The 23,428-nt window shown below is 36.0% G+C and overlaps 1 protein-coding gene across 1 annotated transcript in view; it reads right to left on the bottom strand.

Moving 5' to 3' along the window:
* The window catches only part of SBF2 (SET binding factor 2), a 410,909-nt gene that overhangs the window by 223,923 nt on the left and 163,558 nt on the right, over positions 1-23,428 (bottom strand). The window contains exons 8-9 of the mRNA XM_043481847.1: positions 3,397-3,529; positions 2,044-2,152 (exon numbers count right to left, since the gene is read on the bottom strand). Coding sequence (XP_043337782.1) covers positions 2,044-2,152; positions 3,397-3,529 — 242 coding nt within the window. The remainder of the gene's footprint in view (positions 1-2,043; positions 2,153-3,396; positions 3,530-23,428) is intronic.

Genomic DNA, 23,428 nt, shown 5'->3' with positions numbered 1-23,428 from the left:
TTCTAGTGGAGAAACAAGAAGCAAAGAAGCGTGCGTGGTCCTTCCTTGAATGAGTTCATGAAATAAATTGATCTGACGTAATGGAACACTTCTACAAACTGCTGCATGAGTGTTAAATAAAAATCCATTTTGTTTAAGCCATTGCATTTTGCATGTTTTATTATAGTAGTTCAGCCATATCCTAAATAACATAGTAATCATAAGAGTTAACAAGCAAAGCAACTAGTATACATCAAAACAGTACTGTTTAGGTAGCTAAAACACTAATTTTTAGCATTTTACAAAATCTATTTTAAAATAACATGAAAAATGTAATAGAGAAACCAGTCAAAATTATTGAAGGTATTATGTTGCTAACAGGATTAAAATTAATTCTAATTTATTCAATGAAAAGTTAAGAAATTTACTTTTGTCAATATTTGGTTTGTCTAACTTCCATAGGCTGTTTTTATTTACTGGGAAAATGCCTACAAACCAGATGAGTGTGTTTTTAATTAGTACTAATGAGGTTTCACTTAATGTTTATGGATTTACAGATATTTTTATATGTTGATATCAATGTTAAAAAAGAACCAGATATCAATATATAAAGTCAGAAAAAAGAATGAGGGTCCTGTTTATAACTGCAATGTGCAATGGTCTTCTGTCAGTTTAAATGACAATTATGATTTGATTACAATTGTAATTATACAGAAGTGCCTGAAAAATCCCATGGATGGAGGAGCCTGGTAGGCCACAGCCTATGGGGTCGCAAAGAGTTGGACACGACTGAGCGACTTTGCTTGCTTGCTTGCTTACCCACAGAGCTTACCTCTTCACTGGCATTTATAACTAAAATAAAATTAGAATAACAAACTCTTTAGGATTTGTGAATCACAGATGTCATATAACCCAACCTTTCAGTGAAGAATTTTTCTTAAACTCCCTGAAAGGTGTCATTCAATCTGTCTTTGCACTCTACTTAGAGTACTCTTCACATAAGGAGACACATTCATCATCACTGGGCAGCTCTATTTAGTTGAAAACTCTTAGACTGAGCAGAAATTTGTTTCTATATCCATTATACCCACTGATTCTCTTTCAGCCTCTACCCTTCTTTCTATGACAGCTACTTAAATATTTATCTTTAGCTATCAAATAAGATTAGGTTATTACCTGAGAAAATTTTCTTAGGCCCTCAAAGATATGGTTTCTAAACTTTTGACATCCTAAATGTCCTTCTATGAAATTCAATTTTGTTGCAGTCCTTCTTAAAGCACACTGCAGAGAAGTAAATTTGTTTTTAAGAGCTGGTTGAATACAGAGTATTACTTTCTCTCCTTTAGTATTTCCATTTAGTATTAACAACAGAATAATCTGGGGGCGGGGTGGGGCTCACAATAAACTTGCATTCCATCAAAACCCTTCACTCCTTTGCAAATCCTTTTTGATTTTTGAAAGTGAAAAAGTGAAAGTAGCTCAGTTGTGTCTGACTCTGTGTACCCATGGACCATACAGTCCATGGAATTCTCCAGGCCAGAATACTGGAGTGGGTAGCATTATCACAGACCTCATTTCAAAATATGAATAAATTAAAGTACTCATAATAAAAGCATAAATAGACTGCTAACAATGGATAATTTTTTCTTCCTTTCTCATATGTGAGATGAAGAATATAGAAAGATAAACTTAATATGCCAAAAGAGGGAAATTTTAAAAGATTAATGAATTCATTTTATAAATCTCCTGTACTTGCTGTAAGGAAAAATTAATGTATTTAGGTTTTTTAATGATGCTGTGCTTCCAGCCAATCTTTTCTATTGGGAATGGAACAGATTTGAAAATAGTAATTAGTTTAAGTGCTATAGGACTGAGGAGGTCATGGCAACCCACTCCAGGATTCCTGCCTGGAGAATCCCACAGACAAAGGAGCCCGGCAAGCTACAGTCCATGGGGTCGCACAGAGTCAGACACGACTGGAATGACTTAGCAGGCAGGCAGGACTCAAAGAAATGTAACAAACCTCTGACCTCAGTAACTAGCAATTTAAAGATGAATACTTACAAGTTCATGAACATCAGTTTTAAAGACAGAATGTACTCCAATAATGAAAGGCGTTGGGGAACTCAGAACTTCTAGGAGCTGAGCCGGGAGAATAGGAATATAAGGGTAACTAGAAATAATAAAAATACATGTGAGATATATTTGTTCTTCCATAATACAACATACCTTTCTTTCATTTTTATACTTTATGAATTTCAGATTATCTGTGTTTAGAAATTATCAATAATATTCTCAGAGTTGTTAATATTAAATTCTTGGGAGAAAAAAGATTTTAAAAATTCTTCATGTGAAAGGTATGATCTGATATAAGAAGATATGAAGTAAGCAGGGCAGCTTTCTTATCCCTTACCCCTCTAGGCAAGCAATCTCTTTAAGTTTTTCAAACTTGCTTGAAAGAACTTTTCCTTACATAGAGATCTGACATCAGTTGGTAACACTGACTTCCTGATGGAACATCCCCTCACCCCCCACATACTGGTGATAATGCATTTCTCTATATAAAACAATCATTCGAGTTCCATTTTATCTACTTGATTTTTATATTTGGTAACAATGGCTAGGTACAAAATTAAGGTTTAGAATGCTCTCTTATCTGGAGGTTTAAAAAAGCACACAGGTTAAAAAATATTTTTAATAAAATCTGTAGACTGTGTAAATTTTTTCTAGGTCACTGTGATTAACAAATTGATAAAAAATATTAGAATAAAATATTGTACTTACAGCACTCTCAGTCATCACTGATTTCCTTTATACTTGTTATTACAAAAAAACTAACATCCCTCTCTGCCCCCAAAATAGAGGGAAAAAAAAGGAAGATAAAGCCTCATGTATTTAATCAGCTTTGACAATCACCAATGCATGGCCACATATATATTTCTACCCATTTTTGTTCTTTTTCCTACCACATTATTTGGAGCAAATCCCAGATACCATATCATGTATACATAAATACTTTAGTATATATCTAAAATAGGTAAGGGCTGTTTTAAAAGTAAAACTATAATTCCACTATAACTGCCTGAATTAACAATAATTTCTTAATATTAAATAATCAGATATTACTATCTTAAGACTTTTATCTCCAACTATATTCAAAGGGAATTAAATGTTGCTGACAATACTATTCAAATTGATTACTTTTTCATGAAAGGAATCAACACTCAATAATAGGCAACTTGGAAAAGTTCCAAATTCTAGGCTAGATTTCTATCAGAATAATGACTCTTCTAACAGCATAACATTGTAAAATATGCCCTTGTCATTCAAAACTGTTGTGAAATGATGTTTTGATTGATCATTGATAAGTAATGCATAATCTGGGAGTAAATAAAAATACCAAATAAAAACCCTTACCTATATTTAAGAGGAAACATTAATGACTCCAGGGCTCTACAAGCATCACTAAGTCTCTGGAAACTTGCAGAATGGAAGAGAACCTTATTTTCTGTAAGGACCGCACAAAAGAGGCTGAGGACATTTTGAATTCCTGAAAACACAAAGAGCAAATTCTTACCAAATGCATTTAATTTTATTATGTGCTGCCAAGAAACATAGCCTTAGAATGACATGGAATGAAAAAGCGAATACTTAAAAAATCTCTGAAGAAAAATATTTAGTTAAACTATGAATTCCAAAGAGCCTATGGGTATTTGTTTTCCCAAACTTTCAGTTTTGTTTGTCTTATTCTTCAAATCAGTGTACACTCATTGACTATATTAGTTAATTGGAAATATACTATTACCTTCTTTTTGACTTCATCTCCAAGGTCTGTACTTAAATTTCTATTTTAGATGCTTGGCCTTGTTTTAACAACTTTTTTCCCTTTTAAAGTTAATTTGTCTAATGTTAACATAACCAAACCAGTTTTGTTGTTGAAATTTTCCTAGTATATCTTTTTTTCAACTTTTTACATCAACCTTTCTCTACTTCTTGGAAATAGCATATAGTTGACAATTTAAAAAAATCTCCTCTAAAAGCAAGAAAAAAGCAACATAGGAGAATAATATGAATTTATAATTTACATAAGAGGAAATCAAAAATGGCTGATTAACATGAAAAGAAGCTCCAACACTTTTAATAATCAGAAAAATTCAAACTAAAAAATTCAGGGGGTATGATTTTAAACCTACTACAATAGCCAAAATTAGAGTTTGACAATTCTAAGTTTTTATGAGGATGGTAGGGAAAGGCATGATCATATACACTGCTGTGACAAACATAAATAAAGTTAAGATGGACATGCACATACCCTGGTATCTAGTTAATGCAGTAATTTTAATAATTCCATTTTGAGTTATTTATCATAGAAACTTTCATATGTACCCAAGAAGATAAGGTACAAAAAGGAACACTATAGAAGTATTTAAATAATGAAAAAAGTAGATACATCCCAAATATAAGAATGAAAAATAAATTATAGTAAAATTTAAGTTACTAAAAATTAAACTTCTGACTGAAGATAGCAAATGTTGACTGAAACAAAAAACTAAAACTAAAATTTTATTATTCAAAGTTTATAAAATGAAATAATTATTAAAGAAATTTAAATATTTTCAAGTGATATGGCTTTTGTGTGGGGGTAGGTCAGTAACATTTATACCTACGACTTTAAGATTAGAACATCACCAAGACTTTAGGGATACCTTTACAACCTGAAAATAAGAGAGCTAGTGCTAATATATCAGTGTGAACAACTCTCCCAAATATAAAGTTGAGTGAGGAAACTATGGTATAAAGTGATTCTATAGAATGATAGCATTTATATATTGCTTAAAACCATACAAAATGCTACTATATACCGTTCAGGTATGTATCAGTACAAACATAGACCATATAAAGATATATCCGGGAATAAAAAGAACCAAATAAAGGACAGTATTTGTCTCTGGGATGAGGTGGCATACGCAAGAAGTTTCAACTATAATCATGATGCCACATTTATTAAACTGAATAACGTGTGTGTTCAGTTGTTCAGTCGTTTTGGACTCTTTGTGACCCTGTGGACTGTAGCCCTCCAGGCTCCTCTGTCCATGGAATTTCCCAGACAAGAATACTGGAGAAGGTTGCCATTTCCTTCTGCAGGGGATCTTCCCAACCCAGGGACTGAACAGGTGTCTCTTGTGTCTCCTGCACTGGTAGGCAGATTCTTTAGCACTGAGCCACCTAAGAGATAACATTAAATATTTTTCTTTGGAAATAATTAAAGCTTACAAAAAAGCTGCAAGAACAGTGCACAGAGCACCCAAATATCCCTCACAATGATTCACTAATGTTGAATTTTGCTCCATTTGCTTTAACATTTGTACTTCATGTGTAAGCATACCCTGCCTCTTTCTAAAACCACACACATGTTTTCTGACCCATGTGACTGTACACATCATGACATTCACCCTTAAATATGTCAGTATGTTTTTCCTAAGAATAAAGATAATGTCTTCCTTAACCACAGTATGGTTATCCTCCTCAGCAAATTTAACATGTTGCAATATTTTAAGTCTAATCCAAAATCACTGCAGATGGTGACTGCAGCCATGAAATTAAAAGATGCTTGCTGCAAGCATCTTTCCAAAAGAAAAGCTATGACCAACCTAGACAGCATATTAAAAAGCAGAGACATTACTTTGCCAACAAAGGTCTGTCTAGTCAAAGCTATGGTTTTCCAGTAGTCATGTATGGATGTGAGAGTTGGACTATAAAGAAAGATGAGCACCGAAGAATTGATGCTTCTGAACTGTGGTGTTGGAGAAGACTTTTTTTTTTTCCATTTATTTTTATTAGTTGGAGGCTAATTAGTCCCTTGGACTGCAAGGAGATCTTACCAGTCCATCCTAAAGGAAATCAGTCCTGAATATTCATTGGAAGGACTGATGCTGAAGCTGAAACTCCAATACTTTGGCCACCTGATGTGAAGAACTGACTCATTTGAAAAGACCCTGATGCTGGGAAAGATTGAAGGCAGGAGGAGAAGGGGATGACAGAGGATGATATGGTTGGATAGCATCACTGACTGGATGGACATGAGTTTGAGCAAGCTCCGGGAGTGAGTGATGGACAATGAAGCCTGGCGTGCTGCAGTCCATGGGGTCACAGTCGGACACAACAGAGGGACTAAACTGAACTGAATATTTTAAATCTAATCTCACATGTGTATTCTTATTTTGTTTCATTCTGACTCAAAATTATTCTTTGGAACTTTTCCCCTACCATAAGGATTCATTCTAAGCTCAATATTTCATTTAGGTGTCCCGTTTCTTTGCTGTGCTGTGCTTAGTCACTCAGCATGGAGCATTTCCACGGCATTAAATTATTTTCATTGAGATGAAATTCACATACCATAAGATTAAACATTTCAAAGAGAACAATTTATTGATTTGCTTACTAAATCATCCCAAGGAGTATATCCTACTCAATCACGTTCTATCATCCTTTACCATACTGTAGAATTTGGTTTGCCAATATTTTGTTGAAGATTTTTGCATCTAAATTCAAAACGCTAAACCTGTAGCTTCCTTTTCTTGTAGTGTCCAAGTCTGACTTTGGTATTAGGGTAATGCTGGCCTTGTAAAATGAGTTTGGAAGAGTTCCACTTCTTTTATTTTTCAGAAGAGTTGCTAATAGACAGCTATTAATTCTTCAAATTTTTCATTGGATTCATCCAGAGAAGCCATGTGGTCCTGGACTTTTCTTTTAGGGATGTTTTTGATTACTGATCCAACCTCCTTGTTAATAACTGTCCTGTTCAGACTCCCAATTTCTTTATTATTCTGTTTTGGTAGGTTTTATGTTTCTAGGAAGTTATTCATTCTTCCAGGTTATCTGATTATTGCTGGGATCACAGGAGTTGCTTATCATCTGTAGTGTTTCTGTGGTATCTTCAGTAATGCCCCCTCTTTCGTATTTGATTGTAATGGTCTTCTCTTTTTTTCCTAGTCTAGCTAAAGGTTTATCAATTTTACCTATCTTAAAAAAAAAAAACAGCTTTCAGTTTCACTCCTCTTTCCTACTGTCTTTTCATTCTCTATTTTTTGCTCTGATCTTAGTTATTTCCTTCCTTCTACTAACTTCAGACTTCACTTATTCTTCTTTTTCTAATTACTTGGAAGGTAAAGTTAGGATGTTTGAGACCTTTCTTTTTCTTAATATAGATATTGATCACCATTACCATTCCTCTTACATCTGAATTTGCTGCATCGTGGAAGTTGTGGTGTTTGCTTTTCCATATTCCTTTGTCTCATGATACTTTCGATTTCCCTTTTAATTTTTTCATTGACCCACTGGTTGTTTAAGAACATTCTGTGTAATCGCCATACATTTGTGAATTTACAAGTTTTCTTCTAGTATTGGTTTTTAGTTTCACACCATCCTGGTTGAAAAGCACATTTGATATGATTTCAATATACATAAATTTATTAAGACTTGTTTGTGGCCTAATATATGATTCATCTTAGAGAATGTTCAATGTGTGCTTGAGAAGAATGTGTATTTTTTTGCTGCTGTTGAATGGAAGGTTTTATATATGTCCGTCAGATCCATCTGCTGTAACATTTTCAGTTCTTGCTATTTGCCTTACTGATTTTCTCTTTGGATGATTTACCTGTTGTTGCATGTGGGGTGCTGAAGTCCTCTACTATTATGGTATTGCTGTCAATTTTTCCCTTCAGATCTGTTAATATTTGCTTCATGTATTTAAGTGATCTGATGGTAGGTGCATAAATACTTACACTTATTATAACTTCTTGATGAACCAACTATTTTACCATTTGTTGCTATTGTTCAGTCACTCAGTTGTGTTCAACTCTTAGAGACCCCAGGGACTGTAGCATACCAGGCTTCTCTGTCCCTTACCATCTCCTGAAGTTTGCCCAAGTTCACATCTATTGCATCAGTGATGCCATCTAGCCATCTCATTCTCCAACGCCCTCTTCTCCTTCTGCCCTCAATCTTTCCCAGCATCAGGGACTTTTCCAATGAGTCAGCTGTTTGTATTAGATGACCAAAATGCTGGAGTTTCAGCTTCACATCAATCCTTCCAACAAGTATTCTGGGTTGAGTTCCCGTAAGACTGACTTGTTTGATCTTCTTGCTGTCCAAGGGATTCTCAGAAGTCTTCTCCAGCTTCACAGTTCGAAGGCATCAATTCTTTGGCATTCTGCCTTCTTTAAGGTCTAGCTTGCACAACCATCATGACCACTGGAAAGACCATAGCCTTGACTATACAAAACTTTGTTAGCAGAGTAATGTCTCTTCAACACACTGTCTAGGTTTGTCATAGCTTTCCTGCCAAGAATCAAACATCTGATTTCGTGGCTGCAGTCACCACCCGCAGTGATTTTAGAGCTCAAGAAGAGGAATTTACCATTATATAATCACTTTGCCTCTTATTACAGCTTTTGGCTTAAAGTCTATTATGGCTGATATCAGCGTACCTGTCTGTACTTTCTTTTGGCTTCTATGTGCATGAGATACATTTTTTATAGTTTCACCTTCAGTCTAAATGTATCATGAAGGCTGAAGTGAATCTCTTTTTCTTTTAGGCTCCAGTGAGGATGCCAGCACCTAGCTTCATGCTAATTAGAAGCTGAACTTTGAAACTATGCAGTCAAACCCCTTTTGGGAAACACTGGGAGATGGGTGTTTTTGCCTGCTCCCTCTGCACTAAACACTGAACCTGGAGGGATAACCACAGTAAGCGCTCATGAAAGTGAAAGTTGCTCAGTCATGTCCAATTCTTTGCGATGCCATGGATGTCCGTGGAATTCTCCAGCCCAGAATACTGGGGTGGGTAGCCTTTCCCTTCTCCAGGGGATCTTCCTAACCCAGGGATTGAACCCAGGTCTCTCGCATTGCAGGCAGATTCTCTACCAGCTGAGCTGCAAGGGAAGCCCAAGAATATTGGAGTGGGTAAGTGCTCATAGCCCATTAAGAACTGCCTCTTTGTTTTCTGTAGTACTATGGGACTCGTGAACACAAGCTCTGCTGGCTTTCAGAGTTAGGAGTTTGAGGGAACCATTCCTCAGGTGGGAGTTTAAAAAGTTGATATGCAAGATGTGTGGCCCCAACCTTTCACTCTTTTTAAATTTTTAAAAAATTTATTTTAAATAAAAGGATAATTGCTTTACAATATTGTGTTGATTTCTGCCATACATCAACATGAATCAGCCATAGGTATACATATATCCCCTCAGTTTTGAACCTCCCTCCCACCTCCCATCCCATTCCACCCCTCTAGGTTATCACAGAGTCCCAACCCTTCACTCTTCAGGGAAAAGTTGGGTTTTCGGGGTTCCATCCCTGTTATATGGTGCTATGCAAGGACTGGAGTTTATGGCAAGAGTGTATATCCATTATTCCTACCCATTTCAATGTGGATATTTTCTCAGGAGCCTAAGGTATAAGAGTCACTTAACTAGTTTCTAAATTTCACAGGGAATTGCTCCATGTGTAGCTGTCTGTGAGAGAGCGAAATTCAGGAGCCTCCTATGTTGCCATCTTGATCCTGAGTCTCAGCTATCCCTTCTATGGCTCTGTCATTGCCAGGATTTTCTGGTTAAATTTCTAGCTGGTCTGCCACTAGTCCCAAAGAGGATTACAATGCAGAAAAGCAGCGTTAATTTCGTTTTATTTCCTACTGGATTCAACATTATTTTTGTTGAAAATGATGTTGTGGGCTTAAGCTTTCCAACCTTTTGGCAGCAAAGTTGACGGTTTTATGTCCCGCCCTGCCCAAGCAAAACAATCATTCTCATTGTGGGAAAGATAGGAGTCATCCAGGTAAGAATACTATTCTTATCCGAAGTTCTACCATGAGTAAACGCTACTGAATTTGTTGTTTGCTTTTGCTCAATTTGCAGAGAATTGAAAGAGTTGTATGCAACAATTATCTAGTTTTACTGCTGGTTCTTTGGGGAGAGGATTTTCTGAACTCTTCATACTGCCATAACCAGAATCATTATCCCCAGTGATGTTGATTTGGTTCACCTAAACTTTTGTTTATTACTATCTAACTCTTCCAATGTATACTTTGTATTTTTCCTCGTAACTAATAAGCCATTTGAGTTCAGACACTTTAGATCATGCAAATATTTTGTTCCTCACCAAAACTTTTGCCTAGAAATAGCATCAACTGATCATTACTATCTGAATCAGTCTTTACTGTAATGATTATAAAATGCTTTTGCAAATCATATTCAACCAATTAGAAATTAGCACTTATGTGAAGTAATTAGCCTCCAACTAATAAAAAAATTAAAAAAAAAAAAAAAGAAATTAGCACTTAATGTAGAGCAATAATCAGAACTCTCATTTATTCTCCCATTACCTACTTATTTATATATCCATTATCAGTATAGACTCATGGATTTCTATTTTTTTATTCCAACATTCTGTAAGTTATTACTGACCTTAATTATGTTTGTGCCCATTAAGTCCTAAACTTAGACAACGGTCACCCCTTTAACCTAATTCCTGTGTCCCTATGACATGAACCCTTTCCTTTTTAAGTTCTTTCTTACTTTCTAGCCTGACAAAATAATCCAGACTCATATTTTACCTACTCTGTCCCTGCTCTGAAGTTAGTCACCTCTCCAAGGAGGCCTGGTTCCTTCCATTAGAAATGGCTTTTAAAAATCAAGAATTGAAGGTATTAGGGTAAATGTTAGATCATTTCTGCCAAGGTATCTTTGTTTTGGGGTTACTTTTACAGATAAGAGTAGATACATGCACATATACAAACATATATACATGCATACAGACAGGCACACACACACACACATACATATATATATCCATACACATGTATTTGAGAATTCCGAGTCCATATCATTACTTTCAGTTCCAATCTATTATCGCAGGGTCTCCCAACTGACTCCAATACATATTTGTATGTTCCTTCTTCCAGTGAAAACCCTGTATCCTAATGACATAAACACATTTATTCATTTGCTAAATCTTATATTGGGGGCTTCCCTGGTGGCTCAGATGGTAAAGAATCTGCCTACAATGCAGGAAACACAGGTTCAATCCCTGGGTTGGGAAGTTCCCCTGGAGAAAACAATGGCTATCTACTCCAGTATTCTTGCCTGGAGAATTACATGGACAAAAAGCCTGGTAGGCTACAGTCCATGGGGTCACAGAGAGTCGGACATGTAGATGACACCAACCTTATTGCAGAAAGTAAAGAGGAATTAAAGAGCCTTTTGATGAAGGTGAAAGAGGAGAGTGAAAAAGCTGGCTTAAAACTAAATATTAAAAAAAACAAAGATCATGGTATCCGGTCCTATCACTTCATGGCAAATAGATGGGGAAACAGTGAAAACAGTCACAGACTTTATGTTCTTAGGCTCCAAAGTGAATGTGGATGGTGACTGCAGCCACGAAAGTAACAGACACTTGCTACTTGGAAGAAAAGCTATGACCAACCTAAAAGTGTATTAAAAAGCAGAGACATTTCTTTGCCTACAAAGGTCCATCTAGTCAAAGCTATGGCTTTTCTAGTAGTCATGTATGGATGTGAGAGCTGGACCATAAAAAAACCTGAGCGCCGAAGAATTGATGCTTTTGAACTGTGGTGTTAGAGAAGACTCTCGAGAGTCCCTTTGACTGCAAGGGGATCCACCCAGTCCATCCTAAAGGAAATCAGTCCTGAATATTCATTGGAAGGACTGATGTTGAAGCTGAAGCTCCAATACTTTGGCCACGTGATGCAAAGAACTGACTCATTTGAAAAGACCCTGATGCTGGTAAAGATTTAAGGCAGGAGGAGAAGGGGATGACAGAGGATGAGATGTTTGGATGGCATCACTGACTCAATGGATGTGAGTTTGAGCAGGCTCCAGGAGATGGTGAAGGACAGGGAAGCCTGGTGTGCTGCAGTCCATGGGGCTGCAAACAGTCAGACATGACTGAGTGACTGAACAACAGCCTTGCTCTGTAATCTAGGTTTCCTGGTTCAATGGATAGAGCCTAGCCTGGGGGAGCAGAGCCGTGGGTTCCTGTTCTGGTTGCCCCTAACTTTCTAGGTGACTTTATTATATTCGTTTATTCAACAAACATTTACTGTGTGCCTACCACGTACCTGACACTGTCCTGAGCCCTCGGGCAAGCATTAGCCCACAGAACAGTCACAATTCCTGTCTTACTAGAGCTAATGGCTGAGTGAGGAGACAGACTACAGGGAATTGACAAGCAACCTGCCCTCCAAACCTTCATTTCCCAAACCTTACAACTCCACATATATGTGGAATCCAGGAAAATGGTACAAATGAACCTATCTGCAAAGCAGAAACAGACACACAGATGCACAGAACAAAGGTATGGACACCGCTGGGGAGAAGGGGGTTTGGGATGACCTGGGAGACTGGGACGGACATATAGACACTGCTAAGGTAACTGGGGAGAACCTGCTGCTCAGCACAGGGAACACTCCTCAGTGCTCTGTGGTGACCTAAATGGGATAGAGATCCAAAAAAGAGAGAATGTATGAACACACACAGGTGACTCACTGTGCTGTACAGAAGAAACACAACATTGTAAAGCAGCTGCATTCTGATAAAAGTGTAAAAAAGAGAGCAGAGTTATTTGCTTCTATATGTCCTCAGTTTTAATATATTTTGCTTCTTTTGATTATGATTGGTCTAATACTATTTTCTGAGGGTGTGAGATCTAAATAAGTTTGGAGAAGTCAAAACTTGAGAATTTGCTGTACCATTTTAGCAACTTCTTGTGAGTCCAAGTATTTAAAAATTAAGATTTACATTTAAAAAAGTCTGTAGTTGTAATTAAAAGTCTGTTAATTTCCAAAGGCTATTATGACAAATTTCCACAAACTTAATGGCTTAAAATTCAGAAGCCCTACTCCTGGGTTTCCCAGCTTCTAGCAATTGCCTGCATTCTTGAGCTCATGGACCCCCTTCCATCATCAAAGCTGGTAAGGTTGGTTGACTCTTTCGCTTTCGTGTGAATCAGAGTGCACCACTCTCACACTATATCTCCCTCTTCCATCTTTTAAGGACCTTTATGACTACACTGGGCCCACCTAAAGGAATTGACATTCGAGTTGCAGTTTTTTGTTTTTTGTTTTTTTTAAACTGGGAAAATTAGGAGAAAGGGTGAGGAAGTGTATAAGACTCTGTACTTTTTTTTTTTTCATTTATTCTTATTAGTTGGAGGCTAATTACAATATTGTAGTGGGTTTTGTCATACATTGACATGAATCAGCCATGTTTTAAGGATTAGCAGAAGTTAAGAGTTAGGGAAGCGAGATCAGCAAGACTTTCAAAGTTGACAGACAACCACATGCAAAGAAACAAAGGACTGAGGGAGGGAAAGGCATTCAGAAGACCGACAAGGAGTTTTGCCAAGGGCAAGTTCATGAACAATCTACATACCATTAGGAAGGAATCCAAACTTTTCCCCTGAAGACTCTGGGGAAGAACTTTTCCCTCTCTACTTCCCTCTGAACCCACTCTAATACCCACAAAAAAAATAAATCCATTTTGATAATCCATCAGAAAATAAAAGTCATGGCCAGCATCATGTAGTATTAGATAAAAAGTGAAGAAGGAAGGTATGCGGCTCTCCTTAGAGAGCTTACATTAGTAGAATCAATTTATGACAGCAAGGAGTAAAATATTACACTATATTTACTACTAAAGGATAACATCTCATGTATTAGAAATGAGTCAGGGGTAACAGTCTAATGCTTAAAGGGTAAGTTTCTCATTATCCAGAAAATTATTTCAGTTCAGTTGCTCAGTCATGTCCGACTCTTTGTGACCCCATGGACTGCCAAATGCCAGGCTTCCCTGTCCATCAAAACTCCTGGAGCTTGCTCAAACTCATGTCCATCGAGTCAGTGATGCCATCCAACCACCTCATCCATAATATAAAACAAAGTTTACCTGTGAGTAACTAAAGGATTGCCTAAACTCACATGCTTTAAGTTTTAGATAATTAACAATCTCAAACATTTTAAGAAATTACATAGATATTTTTATTCCTAACCAGCACCACTTGTTGCTGGCTTCATTTTCCTTGAACTGCTAGTCATAATCAGTTTTCTAAATAACCTTGAATGTTTCCTAGTCTTTGGTAGCCAATGTCTATCCAAAGCTACACAATAACAGGAGAGAAAAACAGTATGAAAAACAAACATTCCAGTGATAATTTCTACTGATTTGACTACAATGATACATACACATCCTGTTGACTATCCAAACAGTAAAACATTCTGAAAAATTACTTCCTGATCTTAACTTTTCCTTGAGGGTTAAAGATCTAAAATTCATAACACCAAACATTAATGAAGGTATTTGTTTCTTGCTTTGAAAAAACACCACAAACTTCTCTCCAGAAACCTCCCCTTCTCTGAATAATAAAGATATGATATACAAATAGAACACTATGTCTCAGCTTTCAAATGGCCAAATTGAGGAATTGAAGGTCCTGGTTTTCTTGGCAGGTTATATTTCCAAAAGCCTTAAAGAATTTACTATGATTCTGTCACTCCACAATGGAGAAAATGTTAGAATAGTCATGGCTTAACAAAAGTCATGAAAAACGGTATTTCTCATTCATTGATGAATATTTGTTGAAAGCCTAGAAGAAAAAGAAATGTAACAAGGCAAAATGGTTGTCTGAGGAGGTCTTACAAATAGCTGAGAAAAAGAAGAGAAGGGAAGAGCAAAGGAGAAAAGGAAAGACTTGATGCAGAGTTTAAAAGAACAGCAAGGATAGATAAGAAAGCCTTCTTAAGTGAACAATGCAAAGAAATAGAGGAAAACAAAGAATGGGAAATACTACAGATCTCCTCAAGAATATTAGAGATACCAAGGGAACATTTTATGCAAAGATGGGCACAATAAAGGAAAGAAATGGCATGGACCTAACAGAAGAAGATATTAAGAAGAGGTGGCAAGAATACACAAAGGAACTGTACAAAAAATGTCTTAATGACCTGGATAACCATGATGGTGTAGTCACTCATCTAGAGCCAGACATCCTGGAATGTGAAGACAAGAGGGTCTTAGCAAGCATTACAACAAATGAAGCTAGTGGAGGTGATGGAATGCCAGCTGAGCTATTTCAAATGCTAAAAGATGATGCTGTTAAAGTGCTGCATTCACTATGCCAGAAAACTTGGAAAACTCAGCAGTGGCCATGGGATTGAAAAAAGTCAGTTTTCATTCCAATCCCAAAGAAAGGCAATGCCAAAGAATATTCAAACTATCACACAACTTCACTCATTTCACATGAGTAATGCTGGTAATGCTCAAAATCCTTCAAGACAGGCTTCACCAGTATGTGAACCGAGAACTTCCAGATGTACAAACTGGACTTAGTAAAGGCAGAGGAACCAGAGATCAAATTGCCAACATCTGTTGAATCACAGAAAAAGCATTCCAGAAAAATATCCAGGAATTCCAGGAAAACATCTACTTTTGCTTCGTTGACTACACTGTTGTGACTGTGTGGATCACAACAAACTGTGGAAAATTCTGAAAAAGGTAGGAATTTCAGACCACCATACCTGCCTCCTGAGAAACCTGTATGCAGGTCAAGAAGCAACAGTTAGAACTGGATGTGGAACAATGGACTGGTTCCAAATTGGGAAAGGAGTACATCAAGGCTGTATATTGTCATCCTGCTTATTTAACTTATATGCAGGGTACATCATGCAAAATGCTGGGCTGGATGAAGCACAAGCTGGAATCAAGATTCCCAGGAGAAATACCAACAACCTCAGATATGCAGATGACACTACCCAAATGGCAAAAGGCAAAGAGGAATTAAAGAGCCTCTTGATGAAAGTGAAAGAGTAGAGTGAAAAAGCTGGCTTAAAATTCAACATTCCAAGAATTAAGATCACTGCATCTGGTCCCATCACTTCATGGCATATAGATGGGGAAGCAGTGGAATCAGTGATAGACTTTATGTTCTTGGGCTCCAAAATCACTGCAGATGGTAACTGCAACCATGAAATTAAAACACGCTTGCTCCTTGGAATAAAAACCATGACAAACCTAGACAGCATATTAAAAAGCAGAGATATCACTTTGCCAACAAAGGTCCATCTAGTCAAAGCTATGGTTTTTCTAGTAGTCACGTATGGATGTGAGAGTTGGACCATAAAGAAGGCTGAACACTGAAGAACCGATGCTTTGGAACTGTGGTGCTGGAGAAGACTCTGTTAGAGTCCCTTGGACTGTAAGGAGATCAAACCAGTCAATCCTAACGGAAACCAACTCTGAATATTCACTGGAAGGACTGATGTTGAAGCTGAAGTTCCAATACTTTGGCTACCTGATGTCAAGAACTGACTCACTGGAAAAGACCCTGATGCTGGGAAAGATTGAAGGCAGGAGGAGAAGTTGACGGCAGATGATGAGATGGCTGGATGGCATCACCACTTCAATGGACATGAGTCTGAGCAAGCTCCAGGAGTTGGTGACGTACAGGGAAGCCTGGCATGCTGCAGTCCATAGGGACAGAGTTGGACATGACTGAGCAACTGAACAATAACCAACACCACTATGCTCCAAATACTAGGAATATAATCATGAAGAAAAATAAAATCCCTACCCTCTCAGATTATCTAATACTTTACAGTTTAGTTCTGTAACTACCATTGAGAGGCAATGTTTCATATTTGTTACAAATTCAGTGCATTATTTCCAAATATGTTATAAACGGAAATCTTCTAAGTAAAAAAATAACTAAATAAATAATGTAATAAATAACTAAACTAAATGTAACTCAACTGGGCAACTATACATGGGTGTATTTCAGTGGTTATGAACATTTTTATCCCCTTGAATGTGACATGAATTAAATACACTTTGCATGCATGCCAGGTCGCTTCACTTGTTCCTGACTCTTTGTGACCCTGTGGACTGTAGGGTCCTATAGTGGACTCTTTGTGACCCTGTGGACTATAGCCCACCAGGCTCCTCTGTCTATTGGATTTCCCAGGCAGGAATACTGGAATGGGTGCCATTTCCTTCTCCAGGGAATCTTCCTGACTGAGGGGTTGAACTCAGTCTCCTGCACCGGCAGGCAGAGTCTTTACTGCTGAGCTACCAGGGAAGCCCATTTAGTGGTAGCATTTAACCATTTAGTGTTAGTATTTAAACACAATAAAAGGAAAATGGAAAATCCTTTGAATTAGGATTCTTCTGAACTGTCCTCAAATGATATCATGTAGCAAGCAGATATTAAATACTTTATTTATGTATGATTCTAGCAAGCAGAGTACATTAATCAACAACCCATTGGTCATGACTGTCAGTATTTGGTATTTTGAAAATAGTTTCCTTTATAAACCTAGCATAAATATTAAATGTTTAATTTTTAAAAGAAAGCAATCAGTTTTCTGATAACATTGTGACCACTTCTGAATGCTCAAGCTTCATCAAATATCTTATTATTTCATGAATGCCTATCATGGGTCTATATCATTGCTTATGTCTTTCTCTCTGCCTGGAATGTCCTTCCACTTTTCTAGCTAGTAAAAGTTAGCTCTTAGTATCTCTATTATTGCACTAATTACACTGTACTATAATTTTTAAAACATATAAAAGTATTATCTGGGATAAGAGCATGCGACAGTTTTATCTTTACATCCCTAGTGACTAGCACAAGACTTGACATATGGTAATGGTTCTGTAAGTATTTGACCAAAAAAATTATACTCCTGTAGATAGGCATCATAGAAATTTTGTTCTTTCTACTAATTATTATAAAAACTTAAAATTGAAACAGTCTTCCCTAGAAATTCTTAGGACTACGGAATAAAGTAGACATGGTAAGAAGCATCTTCAGAAAAGTGCTCCAGACAGACTAGTGAGGAGATTTAATTTGTTTCAAAACCTCAAGACAAATAGCTGACAATCAAACTATCTCAAAATGATTAATCATACATATAGTTACAGTAAAACACTAAATTTCCTATTTCTTCCTTTTCTACCTAGAGCACAATATTCCATTTACAGTAATGATCTAAACTTTTGTGTCCACAAATTCTCCAACTACATGTTCAACTACATACAATAAGAAAGAAAATGGCTACTTCATTTTTTTCAATTGTAATTGAGAATAAGACTAAATCAAGTACTAGTGTTATATGAATGATCTAGGAAAACTAAATGAAAACAGTAATGTGATCCAAGACTCTATATTTTGATCATTTAAGGAAAAAGGACAAAAATCATTCCACAACTGATGCATTAATCATGTCGTTCATAAATTTACCAATCAACATATTCTTCTAAAGCTGTTACCTTTAAAGAGAAGAATTTTCCACAACTTAAGCCTTCATTCTTTCCTCTAATAATCTTTCTTCTTTCTTTTCAGGAACATAAATTACTTTTGATATGTTTATAAAAGTTAATATCACTTTAAGAATAATTATATAGCATTACAATCAGAAGCTTTTCCAGAGGAAGGCAAAAGAGAGAATCCCAGAAGTTTTCCATTAAAACATTTAAGAGCAGAAATAACTTTTTGAATAGCAAGTATGGTTACAATCAACATTTTAAGGATGTTTATATAAAAAGGAAAAATAATGTTTGTAAGATAAACTGAAGAAAAAACTCTAGCAATTTTAATAATTAAAAAAAAATCTCTACTTAGTATTAGAGATAATACACAGAAATATTGACTCAATAATAGCCCATGAAAAACTGGCTAAATATGGGTAAGCAAAAAGAAAGTATGCATATAAGAAAGTTTACACTAGGATAGGATCATGAGGAAAATAGAAATTTTGATCAGACCAGTAATGAGTAAGGAGATTCAAACTATAACCAAAATTTCCCAACAGAGAAAAGTCCTGGACCAGATGGTTTCACTGGTGAATCCCACCAAACATTTAAAGAAGAATGAATACCAATTCTTCTCAAACTCCTTCAAAAAACTGAAAAGGAAGGAACAATCCCTAAGGCCAGAATTACCAGAATAACAAAGCCAGGTAAGGACTGAATAGGAAAGAAAATTGCAGGCCAATCTTACTGATTAACATAATATATGAAAATTCTAAACAGAATAGCAGGAAAATGAATTCAATACCACATTAAAAGGACCATACACAATGATCAAGAGGAATTTAATTGCAGGATGCAAGGATATTTCAACATATACCAACAAATCAATGTGATATACCACATTAATAGAATTAACTATTAAAAAATCCTATGATTATCTCAATACATGCAGAAAAACATCTGATTCAAAATTCTTTCATGATAAAAACTCTCAGAAAATTGAGCATGGAAAAAAACATACCCCAACATAAAAAATGCCGATATGAGAAGTCCACAGCTAACATCTTATTTAACAGTGAAAGCATGAAAGCTTTCCCCCTAAGATCAGAAGTAGGACAAGGGTGCCCACTCCTTTTCAACACAGTACTGGGAATCCTACCCAGGGCGATTAGGCAAGAAAATGAAATAGAAAGCATCAAATCAGAATGGAAGAAGTAATAGTTTCTGTTTGAAGATTATATGACCTTATATATATACAGAAAATCCTAAAGACTCCATCAGAGAGCTGTTAGCACTAATAAACAAATTCAGCAAAGTTGCAGGATATAAAATCAACATAGAAAAATCATTTCTACACACTAACAACAAACTATTTGAAAAAGAAACGAAATAATCTCATTTATAGTAGCAACAAAATGAATAAAATACTTAGGAATAAATTTAACCAAGGAAGCAAAGATCTGTATGTTGAAACTGATGAGAGTTTGATGAAAGAAACTGAGGAAGATACAAATGAATGGAAATATACCCATGTTCATAATTCAGAAGAATTAACACTTAAAATATCCATACTACATCAAACCACCTATAAATTCAATTTAATCAAAATTATTGAAAAGACCCTGATACTGGAAAAGACTGAAGACAGGAGGAGAAGGGGACAGCAGAGGATGAGATGGTTGGACGGTATCACCGACTCAATGGACATGAGTTTGGATAACCTCCAGGCGTTGGTGATGAACAGAGAGGCCTGGTGTGCTCCGGTCCATGGGGTAGCAAAAAGTCAGACACTACTGAGTGACTGAACTGAACTGATAATTATATTTTCATAGACATAGAAAAAAATCAATCCTAAAATTCATATGAAACCATAGAAGTCCCTGAATAGCCAAAGGAATTCTGAGACACGACACAGTTGGAGGTTTCACAATTCCTGATTTTAAACTATATTACAAGGCTACAATAATACTTTTAAAAAAGTATAGTACTGCTATAAAAACAGACACATAAATCAATGGAATAGAATTCAGAGTGTAGAAAGAAACTCATACATATACAGTGAACTAATATGTGACAAAGACCCAAAAATATTCAATGAAGAAAGGATAGTCTCTTTAACTAAAATTGAAAATTCATGTGCAAAATAATGAAATTGGACCCCTATCTCACACCACTCACAAAAAATAACATGAAACAGATTAAATATATAAATAAAAGAAACAAAACTATAAAACTACTAAAGAAAACAGAGAAAAAGCTCCCTGATGCTGGTCTTGGCAATGATTTTTTAGATGTGATACCCAAAATTCAAGCAGCAAATACAGAAGTAAACAATTGGGACTACACCCAACTAAAAAGTTTCTGAACAGCAGGAGAAACAATCAGTAAAATGAAAAGGCAATCTATAAACAGGAGAAATTACATGCAAATCATCTATTTGCTAAGATATTAATATCTAAAATATAACAGCAACTCATATAACTCAATAGCAAAAAGGAAAAAAAAAGATTACAAAATGGGCAAAGGACTTAAAAAAAAACAGACATTTTTCCAAAGAAGACATATAAATGCCAACAGGCACATGAAAAGATACTCAACTTCGCTAATCATCAAGGAAATGCCACTCATCTCACAACAGTTAGAATGACTACTATCAAAAGACAAAAGAGATCTCTCTTGCACACTGTTGGTGGAAATGTAAATTGGTCCAGCTGCTATGGAAAACGGTATGAAGGCTCTCAAAAAATAAAAAAATAGAACTACCATATGATACAGTGATTCCACTTCTGGGTACATATTCAAAGGAAATAAACTCACTATCTGTAAGAGGTACTCATGTGTTCACTGTAGTACTATTTATAATAGCCATGACATGGAAACAACCTATGTGTCTATCAACAGATGAGTGGGAAAAACACATATGTAATACACTGGAGTATTATTCAATTATAGAAAGGAAGGAAACACTGTCTTTCATGACAACATGGATAGATCCTGAAGGCACTATGCTAAATGAAATGTCAGCAAAAGACTAATACTCTATATCCTCATTTTCATAGACTGAAAAAGCTGAATTCAGAAACAGACATTATGGTGGTTGCAAGGGGCTAGGCAGTGTGCGAGGGCTTTCCCAGGTGGCTCAGTGGTAAAGAATCCGCCTGCTAATGCAACCAGACCCAGGAGATGTGGGTTTAATCCCTGGTTTGGGAAGATACCCTGGAGTAGGAAATGGCAACTCACTTCAGTATTCTTGCAAGGAAAATCCCATGGACAGAAGAGCCTAGCAGAATACAGTCCATAAAGGTAGCAAAGAGTCAGACACAACTGAGTAACTGAGCATGCATGTACGCAAAGGGTATGGGAAGTGGGAAGATACTGGTCAAAATATATGAATTTCAGGTATAAGATGAATAAATGTATAGCAGGGTCCTATAATTAACAATATTGTATTACAGATTTTAAAACTATGAAGAGAGTAGATGTTAAATGTTATCAGCACACAAATGATAGTTACGTGAGGGGATGAAGGTGGTAACTAATCTTATTACAGTAATCATTTTTCAATACATATAAGCATCACAGCATCACACTGTAAACCTTAAACTTATACATGTTATATCTCAAGAATATCTCAATAAACACAGATGTTACATGATTCATGCTGTTTTACTATGGAAACAGAGTGACAGTAACTTAAGCCCCAAAAAAACTTTAGCCTGTGACTTTAAGAAGGTCTAATAAATAGTGTACTATACAGTGGGGAACAGTTATTCTAAAATGAGTGTGTTTATAGTTAGAAACCAAATTATAGGTGAACATATATCTCAAAAGATGTCAAGAGAATTTCACAAAATTATCTGGAGAAAGGAGGGATAGCTGAGCTATGGATTAAAAAAAACAGAGGGGCTATAAAAACCAGTTCCTAAAAAAAAAACAAAAAAAACAAAAAAAACAGTTCCTGTGAATACAATCTTATTAACATGAAAAATTACAATTTTCTACACAAAACACAAATCTTAGGTAAATAAAAAGCAATTCACATAGACTACAAAAAGATACAAATAAATAAAATAGATGTTAAGTTGGAGATGAAGCTGGTTAACAGAAAATTTTAAGGAATGAGGTGGGTAATGGCAAAAGTCCACATAACTACTTCAGGCAAACACTGCTCTGAAATTGAAAAACAAATTCATTATCATAACAACCCTTGGAAAGAAGAACCAAGGAAATGCTATCATTACATTTAGGCCTTTCACAGGAAAACTAGTCAAGGCTACAAAAGTATCTTAGAGTTTTATCTGCTTCCTGTCTGTGCTTTGTAAAATCTACCACCACTACCGCATGCCCAACACAGGTAGTGAACTGTGATAATGGTCTAATATTGGCCTTCAACAACACTCTAACCAAAATGACCAGTGATAAAAACATGACTGCAGACAGAATTATCAGTACCACATGCTTTGGCAACTACAACTGCATACAATGCTGTTTGAGAGGCATCTTTCTTTCTCCTTTCCTTTCTTATCTTTTCCTTATAAAGAATAAGCTAAAAGAAAGATGCTGAAAAAGTAAATTTTGAATATGTAAGCAAAAGATAATTAAGCTCAAAATACTAGAGAGTAAAATAATGAAATCTGATATTCAAATGGCTGATCATCATCTGTTCTGTGGACTTCATCCATATACAGAACTCTCCTAGGAGATATGACTGCCACCTTCATGGCTGGTGCAGTAATTTATTCAGTAAACACGGATGCCTTCTGTGCCCAAGGCACTATGCCAGATATAGAGGATGCACAGGATAAGAAGACAAGGCAGTTCTTGAAGTCCCCAGTCAAGAAAGTGAAAACGCCCTATTAATAAATAAGGGAAAAACATGTCTTCCTGAAGACATTTGGGAATTAACATATCAGTCCTCTGCTGCCTTTTTGTTACCTGGGGATAAAATCTCTTACTTTGTTTAAGCACTGAACTTTTATTAAAAAAAAAAAAAAAGGTGTACATATGAAGAGTTAAATAGTTGCACAAGTTTTTTAAATATTACTAAGATAAAGCACAAATACAGAAAAGAATACAAATCAAAAGTATAGTTCAATGAACTATCTTACAAACACTACCAAGGTCAAGGG

This window comes from Cervus canadensis, chromosome 11 (genome assembly GCF_019320065.1).
Source record: "Cervus canadensis isolate Bull #8, Minnesota chromosome 11, ASM1932006v1, whole genome shotgun sequence".
NCBI lineage: Eukaryota > Metazoa > Chordata > Mammalia > Artiodactyla > Cervidae > Cervus > Cervus canadensis.
Note: the sequence above shows the minus strand (reverse complement) of the source record. Positions and strands in the feature narration are given on the sequence as shown.